The sequence below is a fragment of the Wyeomyia smithii genome, chromosome 3 (assembly GCF_029784165.1).
Source record: "Wyeomyia smithii strain HCP4-BCI-WySm-NY-G18 chromosome 3, ASM2978416v1, whole genome shotgun sequence".
Lineage (NCBI taxonomy): Eukaryota > Metazoa > Arthropoda > Insecta > Diptera > Culicidae > Wyeomyia > Wyeomyia smithii.
The window spans coordinates 186,140,059-186,160,894 of NC_073696.1; the positions used below are offsets into that span (position 1 = coordinate 186,140,059).

General features: G+C 39.2%; 2 protein-coding genes across 4 annotated transcripts in view; both read left to right on the plus strand.

Annotated features, from left to right (window-relative positions):
- Nucleotides 1–20,836, plus strand: part of LOC129732571 (zwei Ig domain protein zig-8-like) — an 801,587-nt gene that overhangs the window by 365,574 nt on the left and 415,177 nt on the right. The gene's annotated exons all lie outside the window — the stretch shown is intronic.
- Nucleotides 15,751–19,016, plus strand: LOC129728916 (uncharacterized). Its single transcript, XM_055687391.1, has 2 exons — nt 15,751–17,418; nt 17,715–19,016. The coding sequence occupies exons 1-2, from the start codon at nt 15,751–15,753 to the stop codon at nt 19,014–19,016; spliced, it is 2,970 nt and encodes a 989-aa protein (XP_055543366.1).

Here is a 20,836-nt window from a genome sequence, read left to right on the forward strand (position 1 = left end):
TGACTTTGATCTGTAAGCACCAAATCAATTGTTGAAGGGTTTCTTACAGAAGAAAAGCATGTAGGACTATTCGGAGACAAAATAGAATAGTATCCTGAAGAACAATCGTTGAATAAAATTTTGCCATTGGAATTACTTTGAGAATTATTCCATGAACGATGTTTAGCGTTAAAATCGCCGATTATGAAAAATTTCGAACGATTTCTGGTGAGTTTTTGTAAATCACCTTTAAAATAATTTTTGAGCTCGCGTGTGCATTGAAATGGTAAATATGCTGCGGCAATAAATAAAATCCCAAGTTCAGTTTGAACTTCAATTCCCAAAGTTTCAATAACTTTCGTCTCAAGATGAAGAAGAGCACGATGTTTGATTCGGCGATGAATAACAATTGCAACTCCACCGCCGGAACCCTGAATCCTATCATATCTATGAACCACGTAATTGGGATCATATTTTAATTTTATGTTAGGTTTCAAAAATGTTTCAGTAATAATTGCAATATGCACATTATTTACTGTTAAAAAATTAAAAAGCTCATTCTCATTGGCCTTCAATGAGCGAGCATTCCAATTTAATATTTTAATTGCTTTATTTAAAATCATTGCTAAATTTTAAATTAGAAACAATTTTAATTGTAAAATTTGTGCCTATTTGAATGGCTTCAAACATTGATTTTGCCTGCAACATGGCGTTCATAAGATCGAACATTGCCTGTTGCAAAAAAGAAAGTTTACCTGCCGTAATAGGCCCCAGGCAGTTGACATTAGAAAAAATATTTTCGGCAGCAAAATTAGCTGGAGTAATAGGTGTACAATTATTTTCTAGCGTGTTTTGCTTACCCATATTAACGGTCATTTTCGAACTACCAACACTAGGCGGTATAATGTTCGAACTACCTGTAGCCTGTGCATAAGTTAAACGGGTATGCAAAGGAGTAGGTAAACTATGCGTCACTGGTACGCTTGAAGAATTTTGTTTTGAAGTTGGTTTTAATTGAGAAATTGAATTTTGTTTACCTTGCCTTGCCTTAACAATTGCTAAACGGACTGGGCATTGATAAAAATTTGACATATGGTTGCCGTTACAATTCGTACAGCGAAAATTTTTACTCTCTTTCACAGGACATGTGTCCTTTTTGTGAAAATCTCCACAATTAAGACATTTTTGGTCCATGTTACAGAATTTGGAACCATGGCCATAACGTTGGCAAGTACGGCATTGGGTGATATGCTTTTCACCTCCGCCATACTTCCTATAAATTTCCCACTTTACACGCACATTATACAAAGCATGTGCTTTTTCAAAAAATTTTAAGTTGTTAACCTCATTGCGGTTAAAATGAATTAAATAATTAACAAGGGAAATTCCAGTTCTCTGACTGTTTTCGCCTCGTGATTTTTGTTTCATTAGAATTACTTGGGTAGGGGCTATGCCAAGTAATTCTGTTAAAGTAAGTTTGATCTCATCAACGGTTTGATCGTTGGTGAGACCTTTCAAGACAACCTTGAACGGCTTGGCGTTCTTGGTGTCATATGTAAAAAATTTGTACATCTTGTCAGTTAAATACTGAACAAGACGATCACGACCCTTAACTGAGTCGGCTAATAAGCGACATTCACCTCTACGGCCAATTTGATAGGTAACTTTAACGTCAGAAACAAACGTTGAAAGTTCCTTTTTGAATATATTAAATTCAGAAGAAATAGTTACCACGATAGGTGGAACTTTCTCCTTTTTTAAAGATTTTATATTTTGTATAGTTTCATTATTAATAACTTCCATTTCACCAGCTTCTTGCTCAGGCAAAATATCAAAAGGATTGTCACTACAGACACTCGATGTGTCAGAAAGAGATGCCTCTCTTTTCCTCCCCGCAGCGATGCGAGGTTTCTTTTTCCGTCCAGCCATTTCAGGTTATACGAAAAAAGTTAAAACAAATGTTAAATTCAAAAGTAGGTAGTCTTGAGAAAGACTGATGGGAAATAACTTTCAGGTAATCTTTAAAAGACACACTGAAAAAACACAAACTTTGAAGCTATAGGCAGTCAAAGACCAGTCCACAAGCAACCGAAAAAACGTCTGATCTGTAGGACAGTTCAAGACGCACTGTGACCCTAGAAGACTTAATGAAACCTTGTGGGTATGTAGGCCTTACCAAACAACTTTTTATATATTTGGACTATGAAGAAAGAAATTAAAAAAATCTAAAGTCTCGTTATCTTAAAAATAATGAGAAATAGTTGTCAGAAGATAATTGTTGGGTAATTATTCGAAATTTATGTTAAAATATTGAAAAAACAAAGAGTTCAAGTTTCTGCACTGCAAAAAATTAATTTTTAACAAAAATCGTTTTTAAAAAACACACAGCCTTTTCCGATAGACAATTTTGTTGCCAAAAACTTTTCGGAATATTCAAGAATGGGCACTATGAAGGAATAAAAGCTTTACTTACTTTTCCAAACTTTATTGCCCACATTCGAGTAGACTTGGAAACAGTTGAAACTTCCATTTCGATTCGCCTCGTTAGTGTACGTCGTCAATCACTAGTGAATGTATAACGACCGTCGGCTCTCGCACAAAGAACAGATGGCAAAATGACATTCGCGCTTCGAAGAGATGCACGTTTGACAATGTTGTTTCGTTTTATTTCTGTCTTCTCAAATCTCTTTTTGTTTAGAAATATCATTATAAGACCAATGTACTTTTCCAAAATCTCCGCACACAACGAAATTATCAATTCTAAAAAAAAAGATCGTAGAGATCTTATGCCGAATTCAGAATACGCCTCCATTAAACTCGATATTGGGTCGTTCCTCACACTCGCTATTCGGGCAGCATCGTGGACAGGACACATTCAACGCGTGCGGGATCTGACTGGTAGCCGTAGACCAATGAGGTATACAAAGGTGAGGAAGAAGAAGACATTTGTCTGTATTAGTAACGAAAATAAGGTAAACAGAAGCACGTGTTGGGGTTGTGACGCAGATCTCCAAAAATATGAAAATGCCATTTAGAATTGTGTTCCGCATTGTTTAACGATGCAGGTAGGCGTTTTCAGCCGTAAACAGTCATAACTTGTGAAAATTTGTTGAAAAAAAATGTACCGAACCTTGATTTTTGGGCATTGTTTTTTGACTTCTACGTCATCACTGTTTACCAAAAAGAGGCCCTTTAAATCCGAGACTTAAACCATCTCCGTACCTTTCTAAATTCCATTGGCCGTAGACCACTATTGCTGGTCCGTCATCCGCCATACGTGCTAAGTAGCCACAGCTCGTGATTTTGCATCTGCGTTACACCGACTCGGTGTCACGGTGTACTCGGTGTCACCGAGTATTGTTCACAGAATTTTACGCCCAAAGACCCCAGATGATCGCCGATCGGCCTTGTTTGAGGTTCACGATTTATCTCCGTAGAGCGCAAATTTCGTGCAGATTCCAACGAAGTCGATGTCGTCCGCGAAGCGCCTCTCTGCAGCTCAGCCCTTCGTACAGCACGTTTCAAGGCAATGTTGAACAGCAAGTTTAAGAGCCCGTCTCCTTGTTCCAAACCATCCAACGCCACAAATGCGTCCGAAGTTTCGCCCCGCTATCCTAATGCTTCGTGTGAAATCATAAGGAGTCGTGCGTACCAGCTAAATCATTTTTGTTGGAAAACCCTGTTCAGACATAATCTGCTACGAAACATTGCGTTTCATTGAGTCGCACGCCTTCTTGAAATCTATAAATAGATGATGTGTCTGCAAGTTGTTTGCTCGAAACTTGTAGAAGATCTGTCTGAAGGTGAACATCAGGTTTGTTGTTAATCATCCCACTCAGAAAAACCGCACTCGTATTCGCCAACAAAAGCTTTCTGTAACACCTAAAGAATTTTTATTTACAGAATGGAGTAGTGTTATGCCTCGATGATTGTTACAGTCGAGTCTATGTCCCTTCCTATAGATAGGGTATCTTCCAACCAGTCTGTAAGTAGTGTCTCCACAGGTTATACCCTCTGCAGGCTTGCCGTTTTCCCTCAGGGAATCACTAGCGTGTAGAAGAATGTCTTTAACTGCGGAAATACTTGCTCTTACACTGTTGCGCAAATCGGTATATCAAATAAGGGGAGCAACTGGGTAGGACAACAGACTGTGGTTTTTTATCGAGTTTGCTTTGCATCTCGAAACTGAGAATAATAAATCCAGCCGTCACTCAGCAGCATATGCTCTTATGACAAAACTCAAGTTGTCTCTTCTTTCTCTTCAGTTCGCAAGCAAGGTTTCGCTACCATTTTTAACCTAGTCTGTGTCTCTGGAAGGGTACTTACCCCACGGTTCCCCTTCGATAAATCCGGAACAACGGAAAATTTCGAAATGTCTCCTACTGTCCTAATAACTATGATAAATTTGTGATCTTTTGAAAAAGGTTCGATCAAAATCGGTTCAGATCTTGCGGAACGGCAGGTAAAAGAATTTTTATTTTTTTGGCTCTGGTGGGGTCGGGTACGCATGTGTTGAATGCGGCGTGGAAGGGTGATTAACAAATTCCCAGCCGCTAACGGAGCCTGTGGAATACCAGGCGCCCTTCCACAGTATTTTGTATTAGCAGCCTTCTGCGTTAGACCACCGTAACACGCAGAAGACCCCCTTCTTTCGTGGAAAACTTGTGGGATCGAAACTGGATTCAATAAATAAACAACAAATTTTAAACCGGCAACCTTACTCTGCCGAAATAAGTGAAGTTAACAAGCTCCATGGCGTGCAGCCCTACAAACCGCACGCAACAGGCAGAACCGAAGAGATGGAACTGGAGGTGGACTTCAACTTCGACAGCGAATCACTGGATGGAGGACCTTCGTTTTCATCACTAATACTTAGTACGCCTAGCGGGAAAGAGGAAAGCCCGACGGACTGTTTTTTCGTTCCGGTGACGCAGCCGAATGACAAAGGGAAACCTGAGTCATCTCGTGCTCCTGTCAAGCAACTCTTCCAGTCGCATCGGCGGCGCCTGAAGTAACTGCTATGCCAAGGCTACTTACGCAAGGAGGCCACTAGCTTAGTATGTTCGAGAGATAAGGGTTCAAGCTGCAAAAAACCTCGTGTTTTGGCATGCGCGAAGCCTTCTGCACCGCGTCAAATGTCAGGGGTAACGTATGAGGAGATGCAGAAGGCAACAATCGTGGACTGCATTGCGGACCAGGAACCATCTGCAATCAGGCCCAAGTTTAGGAGCTGCCGACAAAAAACGGCATCCTACAAGTTGACTGTGCCGATAGCGACACAGTCAGATGGGTGGAGACAAAGGATGAAAAAAATCGTATCTCATAACAATCATTCGGGTATCATTTCTGAACGTGCTGTTCATAAGCTTTCAATCCCAGCAAACCATCGCTATTAAAAGTTACACATTCTCACGCATGCAAGAGACAACTAAGAGCAAAGAAATAGGGGAACTGCTCCATTATTCATCTCATTAAGCCGATATTCACGAAGAATGCACGGATTAAACACCAAATTTTCACGAAATCATTGAACAAATAAGCTAAATATGCTTACGTACTCTTATGGAATCGTTTAGCATTGTATGTTTAGTAAAATTAGCTAGATTTATCCTGTATTTTGTAAAACAAACCATTCTTCACAACGCTTCCATATCCATCTCAAAACTTGAATCACTGTTCAATTATTCATCTCACGATGCCCCCATACTCATCTCACTGTTAATCATGAATGAACGTAGCCGCAGCCTGTCGTAGTAGGTTACCTAGATGTCCGCTGTAGTTGTTTACGTGCAAAAATGGAATGCAAGTGAACTTGGATACAATAAATACTATCGTGTTTGAATCATTCAGTTTCCTTTAATGGTATTTGAAACTCTTAGAAGCGAAAAACAATCAGCAGCGTTTCTATGGAAAACTTGTACGCGAGTGGAAATAGTTGAACGCTACCTGATGAATCAAAGAACACATTTGCATGAAATATTGCTAGTGAGTGAAAATGTCCATGCTTGTAGAGACTACGGCGTCTTCTCTCAAACCGTGGGAGGGAGCACACCTTCGTGTATTTCACACGAAGGACCTACCAAAGGCATTACGATTCGTCGGGTACTTTCAGGACAGTGTGGACACCACGAACGAAAAAATTCTCCGTCTACTCCAACACCAGAACGACGATTTCTTCACACGCGCATGGCTAGTATGCCATCGCAATGTCTCTAGAAAGACTGGCTGACTAAGTAGCGGCACAAAACTTCCTGCTGAACTTTAAGTACGGGAAAGCACGCTTGTGGTAGGTTGGTAGAAAGTCTTTGAACACAGGCGTGAAGGGCTCTGTTGAAAGACAGCGTGAAGGGCTCTGTTGAAAGTCTGCTGCAACAGGAGCCTGCTGCTGATGGTACGCAGACAGCAGCTATCCGTCGCGCTGATTCAAGAACATGGGTCCACGACACCGGGATCCTTGGCTTAGCCAATCCAAACGGTTAGTTGATCTATTGCAGCCAAGCGTCGAACACTAGGACTCTAATTCTGCTGAACAGATATAATAAATTTGTTCCCATAAAAGAATTCATCCAACGAAATTTGGTTGCCATTGCGGTGGAAGTCCAGACGACCAACGGCACTCAGGAAGTGGTAGTTACCTGAGTCTGGGGAAGCTGGGATGTGAACACACGAGGTGAGTACCTGCTCGAATACCTTACTTCTAACAACGCTAATGCTACAATGTAGGGACATCGAGGCTACTCTTCTTAGAAAAGAACACTTTAGGAATCCTAAGTAAACCAACTGGAATTTTTTCAAGGGACATCTGGTTAGCTCAAGGACATCCTGCCATAAAGATATTCGAACTGCAGTTGAACTGGATAGGATCAGCATAGGATCACGGAAGCTTTCAATTCAAAATGTCCGGTAACGAAACAGACAGTCTGCCGTGATGTGCTCTGGTGGAACGAAACTCTTAGCAATCTTCGTCGGGAAGCTAGACGCCTGTTCAACAGGGCCAAAATCACGTCCAATTGGAATGCTTGTAGAGCATCCCTTACAAAATATAACGCTGTACTACGCAAAGCCAAAAGGAGATCTAGAGTCCGATTCTGTGAAGACATTCAGACTCTGCCTGAGGCTACGCGACTGATAAAAGCGATGTTCAAAGATCACACGAATGGTCTGGGGCAATTGAAAGGGGGAGATGGAAGTATGACTGTCACTACCAAAAAAAAAACGCTAGATGTTCTTATGAACATTCACTTTCCTGGATCGACAGTGACCACCGAGTCGAACGTTGAGGAGCAATAAAGCCTCTGATCAAGACGCATACGTCATGTGACTCCGCAATGCTTGTTCGTCGACTGTTCACGGAGACTTCTATCATCTGGGCACTAAGCTCTTGTGAGCCTATGAAGTCACCGGGACCGGATGACATTCTACCAACCTTTTTGCAAAAGTTGGACGGAGTCATCATGTCCGAACTCATCAACCTTTTTCGAGCCAGCTTTGCTCTTGGGTACATGGGTCAACTGACGGCGCCTTGACATGGGGGTTGAATCCACAATTAGCAATCTGGTTATACATCACCATTGCTCGGCCACGGATAACCTACGTAGCCCTAGTATGGTGGCCTAAGGTAAATGAAACGACAGCTCAGGCAATACTTAACAAAATTTAACGACTGGCCTGTCTTCCAGTTACCAGTGCCCTGCGCACAACGCCGACTACAGCCATGGAAGCCATGCTCTACTTACTGCCTCTACATCTGCATGTGAAGAAGGAGGCAGAGCTTGGTGCACTAAGGCTACGAAGAAACACAACTAACGGGTCACCTAGGCATCCTTGAGGAGTTAAAGCTAACCCCTTTAGTAACAACAGTCTCAGACTGGATGGATGTGAAGCCAAACGTAGACTTCCATATAGGGTGATTAACACAGATCGCTCAATGAGGAATATTAGAGGGCCGAGTCTTCCATCGAGCATCATCCGATTCTGCACGGATGGCTCAAAAATCGGCTCCCACAGTGGATCTGGGAGCTACGGACAAGGTATAAAGTCCACTATCTCTTTAGAAAAGTGGCCAACCGTCTTTCAAGCAGAGGTGTACGCAATAGATATCTGTGCTACGATATGTCTGAAGCGCAACCATAGACATGCGAAAATCGGAATCTTTTCAGACAGTCATTGTGGCATTAAAGTCTGCCACATGTGTGTCCAGATTAGGCTGGAAGCAATACCTAGCGGTCGTCCCGGGGAGTATTATTAGTTGGAGATTGGAGGGTTTTTAGTGGCTCGAACCCCACACTACCTGAGGTTGGTCTCTCAGGTGTTTTTTGGGTAGAAACAATTTCGATCACTCTTTTGCAGCTTTGAAAACAGTGTGCAACTTCCCGGTTTACTGTGTGAGAACTAGGTATTTGCAGAGAAACATTTTCGTATGAGCAGACCAGTGCTTCATATGATTGAGCTCTCAAATAGATCACTTTACCTTTAGTACCTTTGCATGTCATAAACTTGAATAAAGGAAGGTTAACGTGAATACTGCAACAGAAAAAAATCTTTTTGGTTCTGGCTACAAGAACACTATAAATATGTTGATTCGAAGGAAATCCAGAAGTTGTTTTAAACTGAATTTTTTTCTAGCTTTTCTCCCGTAGTTTCTGTTAATCAAAAGTGCTCAAAGTTGATGGATTATTTGCTATCTATAGGAAAACGAAACCAGTAATGTTCGAAGGTAAACAAACACTTGTATCAGATACAAGTGTTCAGAACAAATGATTGTCGAATATCGACAAGCCTCGAAGGTATCAAAGATCAAGTTGAGATTTGATGGAATGAAACAGAACCGACCGACCAACTAATCTTATAAAAATATATTTAATACATTTAAGAACATAGATCGATTTGACAACTTTAGATGAATATATTAGTTACACCTGTCCTGTAGTTTATCAAAATATTTACTACGTGCTTTAAACAATTCAATTTGCCAATATAGTGGAAATGGAAAATAAACGACGCGGAGATCATCAGGTGGTCAAATTTCCATATTGATTTAAAAAAACAAAGTCGTAGAGAGATTTCATAAAATCCTTTTCATTCTAAACTAGTTTTCAATATTTATGTTCCTTTTTCTCTAACGCATACCTTCATAATGACCGAATGACCATTTAAGGGCAAAGCGTCTCAAATAAAATAAAAAAAATACCTTCATATGTACCTAAATAACTATACAGATTTTTGTCTTGAGTACGGCTCATTTTCGTCTCGTTATTTTATGTTACGTAAGTAAAAATGACAAAATAGTCCTCTGTAACATCTTTTGATTAAAAGTTTGATATTTAATATGCTCAAACGGGTCGATGTCATGATTTATGACCAAACTTTGTGGACCCTGGAGAGATCTTTTCTTATCAGTTGTTATGCATGGTCATGGAAAAAATGGAAGGTGTCGGTAATTGAGGGGTAGCATTATCTCAGTCACACCGGTTTAGATGGTAACCGAAAGTATTCTGAGGTGAAATGTTTCGGAGACCATCTGTTGAGTAAATAAATTGTCACAACCTAGGGTTCTGGGTGCTTCCTGAGATTAGCACAAAAATATGACAAAATTGAACCGATTTAAAAAAAAAACTAAAGTTTTTGCGTCTCATTGAACCGACAGAACATTTAGAGATAATGACAAACTAGCTACGTCATCGAACCAAAGAATGATGGGATAATTTGACCTATATTAAAATTTGGAAAGTGTTAATACACGAGCTAGGTATATTATGAAATATGTTGTATTTGTTATTAAGCGCGCCTTAGAAAATATTTTCGACTAAAATTTAGAGAATAAAAAAAATCAGTTCTATATCTTATAATACATCTATTTCGATTTCGAAGAAATTTGATTATTGACAATGAAGTTTATTCATTATTTTTTTGATAAAATGTTGATAACAATAACAGTAACTCAGGCTATAGAAGTAAATAGAGCACCTAATGAACTCAGGTTCAACACTACAAAAAATAACTGCAACCGAAATATATCAAACATTTTAATTTACCCATTTCATCTGTAACGATGAATATTACACTCTCGCTTGGATGAACTAAAATTTATTTTCCCACCAGTACTCACCGCTAGATTTTTCTGTAAACAAACACTACCTTCAGAAAACATCCATCCTACGCTACGAGCTGTCGAACAATCTATGTACCTACGATGGAAGACTTCGAACCGACAGTCATTTGCTTGGCATGCTCAAGATGAGCTTTGTATACACAAACACCCCGGCAGCGTCGGAAAACTTTAAACCTCCAGCAGCAACCAAAAGCGCTGGCAAGGCTATCTGCTGCTGAAAATGTTAATCACCCACCCCCACGGGGCTAACAAACTACAAAATGCTAGCAGCTAGCTAGTAGGAAGCAAGTGCTCTTAGTTCGGGTTTCTTGGCGCCTCGGCATATTCTCCGGGCAGGTGTTGCGAGAAGTGCACATAAAGTGAAATCAACACTAATTCTTCGTAATCCGATTTTTCATTCTGCAAAAACCGAACATGACTAACAGGAAAGGGTTTGTTTTGTGTTTCGTATTAATGCAATCTTCCTACCCGGAAAATACCACAGCCAGGCAACACTCGACACCAGCAATCGGAGATAGTTGGTTGGGCCCTAGACATCGAGGGCGGTGGAGTCTAGAGTGGAAAACCAGAAGATTGGTACGACAGTTTCAAATGAGCATTGCTGATAAAGCCGACCCGCTTTTCGGAAACTTTTCCCAGCCGGTTGCTTTGAATTGGTTAGAGTAGGGTGATCACATCCTAACGGTTTATACTGTACGTTTGGGCTTAGTGATAATTACGTCTGGTTGTGCGTTTTTATTTTGGGTACATAAAAATTAGTTTTATATTCATACGGCAATTTTCGCGCGGTGATCTTTTTTCCTGGTCACTCTAACACACGACGGTACGAATGCCTCGGCTAATATAATATTTTAACCTTAGCAGCTATTGCTCCGTTTATCTGGCTTAGGATCGGACTCCCTAACGACAACAGCCACATTGTATTGCCGCCCAACGACCGAGAAACGAGCATTCTGGCGATGACGATACGCAGATAGGACGATTCGGGAATTATAGAACGAAAATCCGAACTCCGTCCTTATCAGCAATATATTCATTAGTGAGAGGAAATAAGCACAGCTAAGCTGCTGGAACATTACCAGCGGGCACGTATTTCTGGTTGAAAGTGTACGCACATGCCCCGGCGCTGTGGTTTCGCGACATCAGTTGCGGTTATGTTGTCAAACTTTAAACAAACCTGCCAGCCGTAATTTGTATGCTATTGAATTCCCGTAATTTATAGTCTGGCGGTTTTGATCGATTTTTAATTGAAAGTAAAAAGCCCTCGAACGGTGAACCGCACCGCGACCAGCCAAGGGTTAACGATATACCGCGGCAATCCGTTGGAGCATTCTTGATTGCCGCATTGCTTAATTAATTCCCCTACGCAACCAGGTATTTTGATTAATCTTTTTAAAACCAACCTCAATGGTTCGAACTGTTGATCGATTCAAGCGAGATGTGGGAAAGCGGTTTAAGTTCTGCAGAATGATTCAATAACCCAATTATTCACACTAATGAAATAACAGAAACTGTAGCACGAGCATGTGAACTGAGAACAAAAGAATTACTGATTTAGATCTAAATTTAGATCTAAGAACATACTATGTACATATATGAAAGTACGAATCGTGAGGATCGCGCAGCCAACAGTGACAATAATGAAACTTGGGAGAGTAAGCTCTACTTGAATTGATTTTATCGTAATCCTTTATAATAGGATACGATTTTATTGAATATTAAATAAGAGGAAGTCGAAACGATGCTAACGTGAATAAGAACGTATTTTAAGAAGAGCGCTCTTTCTAACAAGGGAATCATGAGCTTAAAATACTAGACGGGATAAAAATATATAGGGTGATAGAAACAGCACCGGCAAGAATATAAAAGTGTAAGAAAAAAAACTAGAAAATATACAGATTAGTAATATTATTATTAGAGCACAAGAGTACGTACATGAGTACAAAAGTATAGAAGTACAAAAGTAGTAAAAGTAAGTAAACTACGTATTTTCCGCGGGTGGAGGAATTTTTATGACTCACGACTAATATCCTCTACCCTCTAGTGCCCAATTTAATTTTTAGAACTGACTTCGAAAAAACCACTATGAAGCTTTATAAACATTTTTTAAGTTCTTATTGAAGCTTTTTAGAGGTTCAACTGAAGGCCGTCCAAAGGTGGCACTGGGCACTAGAGGGTTGGAGGGCGTATACATTTTGGCACAGGTTTTGTTTAAAGCATTGTAGCTCAGAAACCATTGATTGCACATAAAAAATTGTCCGAGAATGAGTTGCAGGGGATCCATAATGCTTTACAAAAAACATACACTTTAAATTTTTTTTATTTTGTTAAAAAAACTACTAATTTGCAATCACATAAAAAAGAGATGTTTTTTTACATTCTAAAGAAATTTGAAGTTATAACGCAACTTTTGATAAATAGTCAAGGATGAGAGAAAAAAACAATAATTCAGAAAAAAAAACAAAAAAAAAGTAAAATAGTAGAAGAGTGAACACCATAAAAATGTAAAAGGGAAATATGTAAAACAGTAGAAAAGTAAGAGAGTTAATAAAAAGAAGAATTAAAAGAAGTGGAAACTTAAGAAAAGGAAAAAAATAAAAACGTAAAAAACAAAATAATAAGAGAATAAAGAAATAAAATAACAAAAAAGTAAAAGAGGAAAATGGTAAAAAAATAAAAAAATAAAACAGTATAAAAGCACAAAAGTATACAATCTAAAGAGCAAAAAAGTTATAGAGTTAAGAGGTGAGTGAGTGCAAAATGAAGGATTAAAAATGCAAAAAAAATAAAACAGTTAAAACATAAGAGAGTAAAAGAGTAAAAGAATATGAAAGTAGAAGAGTAAAGGAACAAAAAATAAAAGAGACAAAAAGTAAGACAGAAAACAAAAGTAATATAGTAGAAGAATAAAGATCATAAAAAGTAAAACGTAAAAAATAAAAATATTAAAGAGTTGAAAAGTAAGAGAGTGAAAAATAGAAGAAAAAGTAGAAGTGAAAACCCAATAACTTAAAAAGGTAAAAAACTAAATGGGTAATCGAATGAAAAAGTAAATAAACAAATAAATAAAAGAAAGGAAAAAAGAAAAGAATAAAAAAGTATAAAAGCAAAAGAGTAAAAAATCTAAAGAGCAAAAAAAGCGAAATAGTAAAAAGGTGAGAGAGTGCAAAATGAAGGATTAAAAATGTAAAAGTGTAAAACAGTTAAAACAAAAGAGAATAAAAAAGTAAAAGAATAAGAAAGTAAGAGAGTGAAAATAAAATTAAAACAGACAAAAAAAAAAGAGACAAAACAGACAGTAAAAAAAATTAAAAAAATGAATGAATAATGAAAGAATAATGAAAGAATAAAAAATTGAAAAAAAAAGTAAAAAAAAAAACAAAAAAGTAAACAATAAAAAATATTTAAAGTAAAAATCTAGAGACGCAAAGAAAAAAAAGAGTGTAAATTGCAAGAATAATAAGAAAAATAGAAAACAGGTAAAAAACAGAAAAGGTAAAAAGTTGGAGAGCGAAAGAGTAAAAGATAAAAATGGTAAAAAAGTAAAAGATGTAAGAAACTGAAAAAGTAAAATAGTAAACGAGCAAAAGAGTAAAAAAAGTAGTAACTAGTAGAGTATTGAAAAGTAAAAAAATAAAAAAGCAAAAGAGTCAAAATTTAGAACAATATTGTGAAAGAGTAAAAATATCCGAAATATAAAGAGTGAAGAAGTAAAAACATAAAAACATAAGAATCTAAAAACGTGAAAAGTAAAAGAGAAAAATAAAATTATATTATACAAAGCAAATAATCAAAAAGAAAAAAAAGAGTTAAGAGCCTGAAAATTTTATAAGTAAAATTCATAGCAGAATTAGGTGAAATAAAAAAATGTAAAAACTTCAAAAGTAAAATCATAAACAAGTTTGATATGGATAGAGTAAAACAGTGAAACATCAAAAGAGAAATGTATTGAAGGAGCAGCAAATGAGTTATAAAAATAAAAGACAACAAGACTGAAATTGAAAAAAAAACGATACAGTGAAAAAGTAAAAGAGAAAAAAAATAAGAAACCTAACAAATAAGAGAGTACATAATTAACAATACAGAGATTACAGAAGTACCAGTAAAAAAGTAAAAAAAAACATGTTAAAGAGTAGAACATTGAAAGAATACAAAAGTGAAAGACTGAATAGATAGAACACTCAAAAATAAAAGAGTAAAAAAGTAAAATAAGAAAAGTAATAGAATAAAAAAGAAAATAGTACAAAATTATTACAATAAAAAGTTAAGGAATAAAAAGTAAAAGAAAGAAAAAATTAAAAGAGTAAATAACTAAAAAAGTAAAACAAGTTAAGGAGTGAAAAGGAAAAAAGTACATGTAAAGAGTGGAGAGTAAAAGAAAAAGATGTTTAAGAGTAAGATTCAAAAGTGAGAAAAATTGAAAAAGCTAAAGATTAAAAAAGTGAGAGAGTAAGGAAATAAAATAATAAAAAAGTGAAACAGGAAAGAAGAGAAAAAAACAATAAATGAAAAAAGAATTTAAAGAGTGAAAAAGTTAAAAAGCAAAAAAGTAAAAGAGTCACAATTAAAATAAAAGAAAATAAAAGAGTAAAAATTGAATGAATAAAAATGTAAAATAATAAAAAATAAAGATTAGGTAGGTATAATAGTCAAAAATAAAAGAGTGAAAAACTAAAACAAAAAATAAATAAAACAGTCAGAAAGTCAAATAAAAAAATAAAAGAGTGAAATAGAAAAGTAAAAATTCATATTAATAAAACGTAAAACAGTAAAAAGTAAACAAATGAGAAAATCAAAAGGGTAGTAAAAGAGTAACGCAATTGAAGGAGTGAAAAAGTAAATAAATGAGAAAAGAGTAAAGAATATAATTTTAAAGTGAGAAAAATTAGGAGAGTAATATAATTAAAGACTTAAAAAATGAGAGCGTAAAAACGTAGATTAATAATGAAGTAAAAAAGTGAAACAGAAAAGGAGAGGAAAAAAAACACCAACCCTAAATTGAACTTGGCACATTGATTCTGTTCAGTGTAATCAGAACGCATCTACCATCCTGGATAAAAACGCAATTGCGTTTACCTACTTCCTATTATAAAAATTTTCTTTATATTTGATATTCTCACATACAGATACTTAAAATTTCATTTATATACCCATTACAATGAGCATTAGCAGTTCATTTGAAATATATTTGTTAAACGATAAACTTGCGCTGTCGAATTATTATCGAGAGAAACTCCAGCTAATTGCGGTCGTGTCTCCTAAAGTGTGGAGAGTGAAATACTTTCTCGTCGTGTTCGCGGAATTATTCCGAATACTTTTTTCTCGAAGTCCGCGAGTTTGAAGCGGACAAGAATCGTTCTCGAAGTTCACGAGTTGGCGTGGACAGTTATTGGTGCCGAAACCCGGGAGGAATTCTCATTTGTCGTGGAGAACACCGTTTGGAGGTTGGAGTTATTCGCTATCATCGGAAATCACGTTGGATTTCTGTAGCATCGTAGGCGATTGCGTTGAATCATCTTTCTACCTGTCCCGTCGATCATTACGAGTCAGGATTGTAAAAGGATCGAAGATTATATACCCGACATTGAGGTTACGATAATCACGTGGGTGTCGTAAGTGAAGCCAAAACAGCAGGTGGGTGACTCTAATTTATTTGCGTAATGCCCTTATCTAAAAAATCGACTCTGCGAAAGCACACAGTGCATCTGAAGAGCCTGGTTAGGAAAAGAGATAATATCCTCGGGTCAGCTAAACTGATTCAGTGCTTTCACGATTCGTATGAAGATAGCAAAGTTGATCAAGTCGCAATTAGAATCGAACGTTTAGATGGCATGTGGGATAAATTTGAAGATATAGAGGACGAAATAGAAGCGTTAGAGGATCAGGAAGATGGATTTTCGGAAACACGTCAAGAGTTCCAAAATCTTTACTTTGAGCTTAAGGCATCCCTCGTAAGTAAACTGCCGCGCCCTGCAGTTGCTAACCCGTCTACTTCTGAATCGCGGCCCGTATCTCAAATTGTACCCCCTGCTAATCACGCCGTGCATGTTAAACTTCCCGAAATAAAAATACCTGAATTTGGAGGAAAGTCGGATGAATGGATTGAGTTTCGCGATCTGTATAAGTCATTAGTCCATTCCAATGCTCAAATTCCGTCGGTTCAAAAGCTTCACTACTTACGTAGTGCTTTGAAAGGTGAAGCATCTCGTTTAATCTTGTCATTCACAATTATTTCGGATAACTATGCTACCGCGTGGAAAACTATTTGCGACCGATACGAAAACAAAAATTTTCTCGTCAAGCAACACATGTCGGCGATTTTAAAGATTCCCCACGTTAAAAGAGAATCAGCTTCAGCTCTAGCAAAGTTAGCTGATGAATTCAACCGACATGTAGGCATTTTAGACAAGCTCGAATTATTTGAAGCCCATTGGAATTCATTTCTGGTTGAGCGTCTCAGCAGTTTATTGGATGAAAAATCTTTGATGGATTGGGAAGCTCATTGCAACGACAATACGGTTCCGCAATACGATGAACTGATGAGTTTTATTATCAAACGATCACGCACACTTCGAATGTGCAAATCAAACTACACTCAACCTGCAGTGAATCAATTAAAAGCAATCAAATACAAGTCATCCGCACACGTTGTGTCTGAGAGCGTAGTTAAATGCCCAAATTGTAAACAGGCGCACCCAATCTTTCAGTGTGAATTATTTCTAAAATTGTCACCTAACAATCGGTTGGATTTCGTCAAGAAACATCAACTATGCATCAACTGTTTACGGGGAGGACATATGGCTAGAGATTGCCGTGGCAGGCTGTGTAAAACGTGCGCAAAGAGACATCACAGTTTACTACATTTACCACCAATCACATCGGTTCCGAGTCTTGTAGAAGAAAGACAATCAATTCTACCAACTTATACCGCTGTGTGCTCAGAAAGCATGCCTCTGCCTGAGGCCTCGTTCTCGGTATCGGTAGTACCATCGGTGGTGTCTTCGCGTAGCTCACAACAGGCAACCCGTTCGCCGCCGGTGTCGTCCGTCGAAAGTAGCCCCTCTCCCACGTCGTCGGTGTACTTAAATCGTCAATTCGCAGAAATTGAACCACTTCCCTCCTGCTCTAACGATAATGCAACTGTGTTCGCTCCAACAAACAAACAACAAAAGATTGTGTTTCTATCAACAGCACTGGTGCGCATAGTGGACGTTGATGGTATTGGTCACTATGCCAGAGCTTTGCTCGATAGCGCATCACAATCCCACTTTATATCAGAGTCATTGTGTCAGAAACTTGGTTTGAAACGCACTCGTATCAATATACCAGTGAGCGGCATAGGTCAAGCAATAGTCAGTGTAAAATATCGTGTATAATCTCGTTGCAATCACGGTTTGGTAAATTCCTACACAATCTAGACTGTCTAGTTCTTCCCAAGCTAACAGTTAGCCTTCCAAGTGCTCATGTTGACATCTCACACTGGCAAATTCCACGTAAGTTGCCCTTAGCAGATCCAAAGTTCAATGTGAGCCACGGAGTCGATTTGATAATTGGGGCTGAACTATTTTTCTCACTGATCGAATCGCATCAATTAGTTTTAGCTGACAATTATCCTATTTTACAGAAAACAATGCTGGGTTACGTAGTATGTGGAAATTACTCAGCAAACGAATCTGCAACGGTGGCATGTCATATTGTCACTGATCAGAATTTGAACATTCAACTAGAGAAAATGTGGGAGGTTGAAAATCTCGATATTGGAAAGGCTCTTACGCAAGAGGAACAGGAGGTCGAAAATCACTTTCAGCAAACCGTGTCTCGTGATACTGACGGTCGTTACGTGCTTCGTCTCCCACTCCGGGAGTCTTTGATTCCATTGTTGGCGAGCTCTTATGAACAGGCAAAGCGGCGTTTTCTGCTCATGGAAAAGCGGTTTTCCCGAGATAACACTCTTCGCGATGAATACGTGAAGTTTATGGATGATTACGAGAGCATGGGGCATATGGAAGTTGGTTCAAGCGTCGCGGGTCCGCAGTATTTCCTCCCACATCATGCTGTTCATCGGTTGGAAAGCAGTACGACAAAAACTCGTGTCGTTTTTGATGCTAGCAGTAAGGGATCAGGTACACTCACTCTCAATGATGTACTGCGCATTGGTCCCACAGTGCAACCAACACTATTAGCTACCGTTGTTAACTTCAGAATGCCGCAGTACGTTTTCACTGCTGACGCGGAAAAAATGTTCCGCCAAATTTGGATTCATCCCGAGGATCGATCGTATCAGCAGATTGTCTGGCGACGAGATTCATCCATGCCATTGCAGATTTATCAGCTGAAAACGGTGACTTACGGACTTGCAAGCTCTCCGTATCAAGCTGCCCGGGTGCTCAACAAACTGTCCGAAGACGAAGGCCACAAATTCCCTTTAGCATCGAAAGTTGTAACCAATCGTTTTTATGTAGACGATTGTTTGGCTGGAAGCGACAACCTCGAAGAAGCCACTGAAATTTGTCGTCAATTACGAGAGCTTCTCGGGGTTGGAGGATTTACATTACGCAAATGGAGCACAAATTGCCAAACTGTGTTGCAACACATACCAAGTGAGCTGTGGGATAGCGACTCTCTAATGGAGATAGGACGGTCGACGGTAACTGCTTTAGGGCTTCTATGGAACCCACGAAATGACAGCTTTAGCTTCAAGATTCCCACGTTACCCGGATTATCGACGGTTACCAAACGCATCGTGGTTTCCGAAACTTCTCAACTGTTTGACCCATTAGGACTTCTTGGGGCAGTCGTGGTCAACGCTAGAATGTTTGTTCAACGTCTTTGGGCCAAACACGTTTCATGGGACGAGGAGGTTTCTAGTGAGGAAAGTGCCTGGTGGAAGGACTTTCGCAGTGAACTTACGTTGCTCCAGCAGTAAACAATCCCTCGGCGGGTTCTGTCCAATTCACATCGGAATTACCATCTTCACTGTTTCTGTGACGCGTCCGAGAAGGGTTACGGCTCTTGTGTTTATGTGGTTGGTCCAAACCACGAAGGCAAAATCGACAGTCATCTTTTAATTACAAAGGCACGAGTGGCTCCTTTACGAGGATTGTCGATTCCACGGCTTGAACTATGTGCAGCAGTATTGGGCAGCCAGTTGGTGGATAAATTACGAAATGCAACGGACTTCTCGGCAACCGTCACTTTCTGGACGGATTCGACTTTGGTGCTATATTGGCTTCGAGCACCACCCACAAATTGGAAAGTATTTGTGTCTAATCGCATTGCTGAGGTACAGAGGCTTACCAAAAACTGCCAATGGAGACACATCCCCACGGATCTCAATCCGGCAGACCGAATTTCCCGTGGGATTCGACCAAGCCAAATAATGGACGATGCTCTGTGGTGACATGGACCACCGTTTCTTAAGGATCCTGTTACCTGTTGGCCGAAAATGTTGCCCAATGCGATACCCAATTCCGATGTAGACCAGGAGAGACGAAACACGGTTGCATTGGCGAGCATGGAGAATGACGATTCCATTGTTTCGAGATTTTCCGATCTAGGAAGGTTGCTGAAGACTGTTGCCTGGTGCCTCAGGTTTTCCAACAACGTTAGGAGCAAGAAGAAAGACCGTTTCACTGGTACGCTGACACTGCCGGAGCTCGACATGGCACACAAAACGATTATTCGAATGGTACAGGTAACTACCTTTTCAAGTGAAATTAAACAATTAGCCATTATGAAACTAAAACCAGAGCATAAAATTATATTCGACACACATTCTGTTCTTAAAAATATTAACGTATTCCTTGACGATAACGATTTATTTCGGCTATACAGTCGTTTAAAAAATTTAGAAGCGCCCCATGATACGAAATATCCATTGCTGCTTCCCCCTAATCATCACCTCAGCTGGCTGATAGCTCGGTCATTGCATTTACGAACGGCTCACTCTGGACCTACTCTATTACTCTCAACAATGCGACAACGTTATTGGCCGATTCGAGGAAGACAGCTAGTACGTCGAGTTGTAGGGTCTTGTGTGACTTGCTTCCGCTGTTCACCGTCAAGCACCAACCAACAAATGGCTCCGCTACCGTCCGCACGTGTTAATCCTGCTCGAGTTTTTTCCTATTCTGGGTTGGACTACTGCGGACCATTTAACGTTCGTCCTTTGTATGGTAGGGGGGCTAGCGTGAAAATGTACGTCGCGATATTCGTGTGCCTGTCGGTGAAAGCCGTTCACATCGAGATCGTACCCGACCTAACATCAGCTGCGTGCATCAATGCTATTAAACGGTTTGTAGCTCGACGCGGGCGGTTAATCGAGCTTCGTTGCGATAACGCGACAGCTTTCGTCGGGGCTGATCGTGAAATGCGCGAGTTACGTCGTCGGTATCAACAAGAGTTCCAGACCAATGAATGGGAGCAGTACTGCCTAAGCGAAGGAATCAACTTCAAATTTATTCCAGCACGCTCACCACATTTCGGGGGATTGTGGTAGGCCGGGGTAAAATCGTTTAAACGCCATTTTCGACGAATCTTCGGTTCGTCGTCGTACACAATCGACGAACTCGCAACAGCAGCTGCACATATTGAAGGCATTCTCAACTCTTGGCCTCTCACCCCCCTCACCGAGCATCCTGAGAACCTTTCCGTATTAACACCTGGACACCTTCTCATTGGAGAACCGATGTTTTCCATTCGCGAGCCCGATGTTTCTGATAAACCTATTTCCAACCCGTCTCGTTT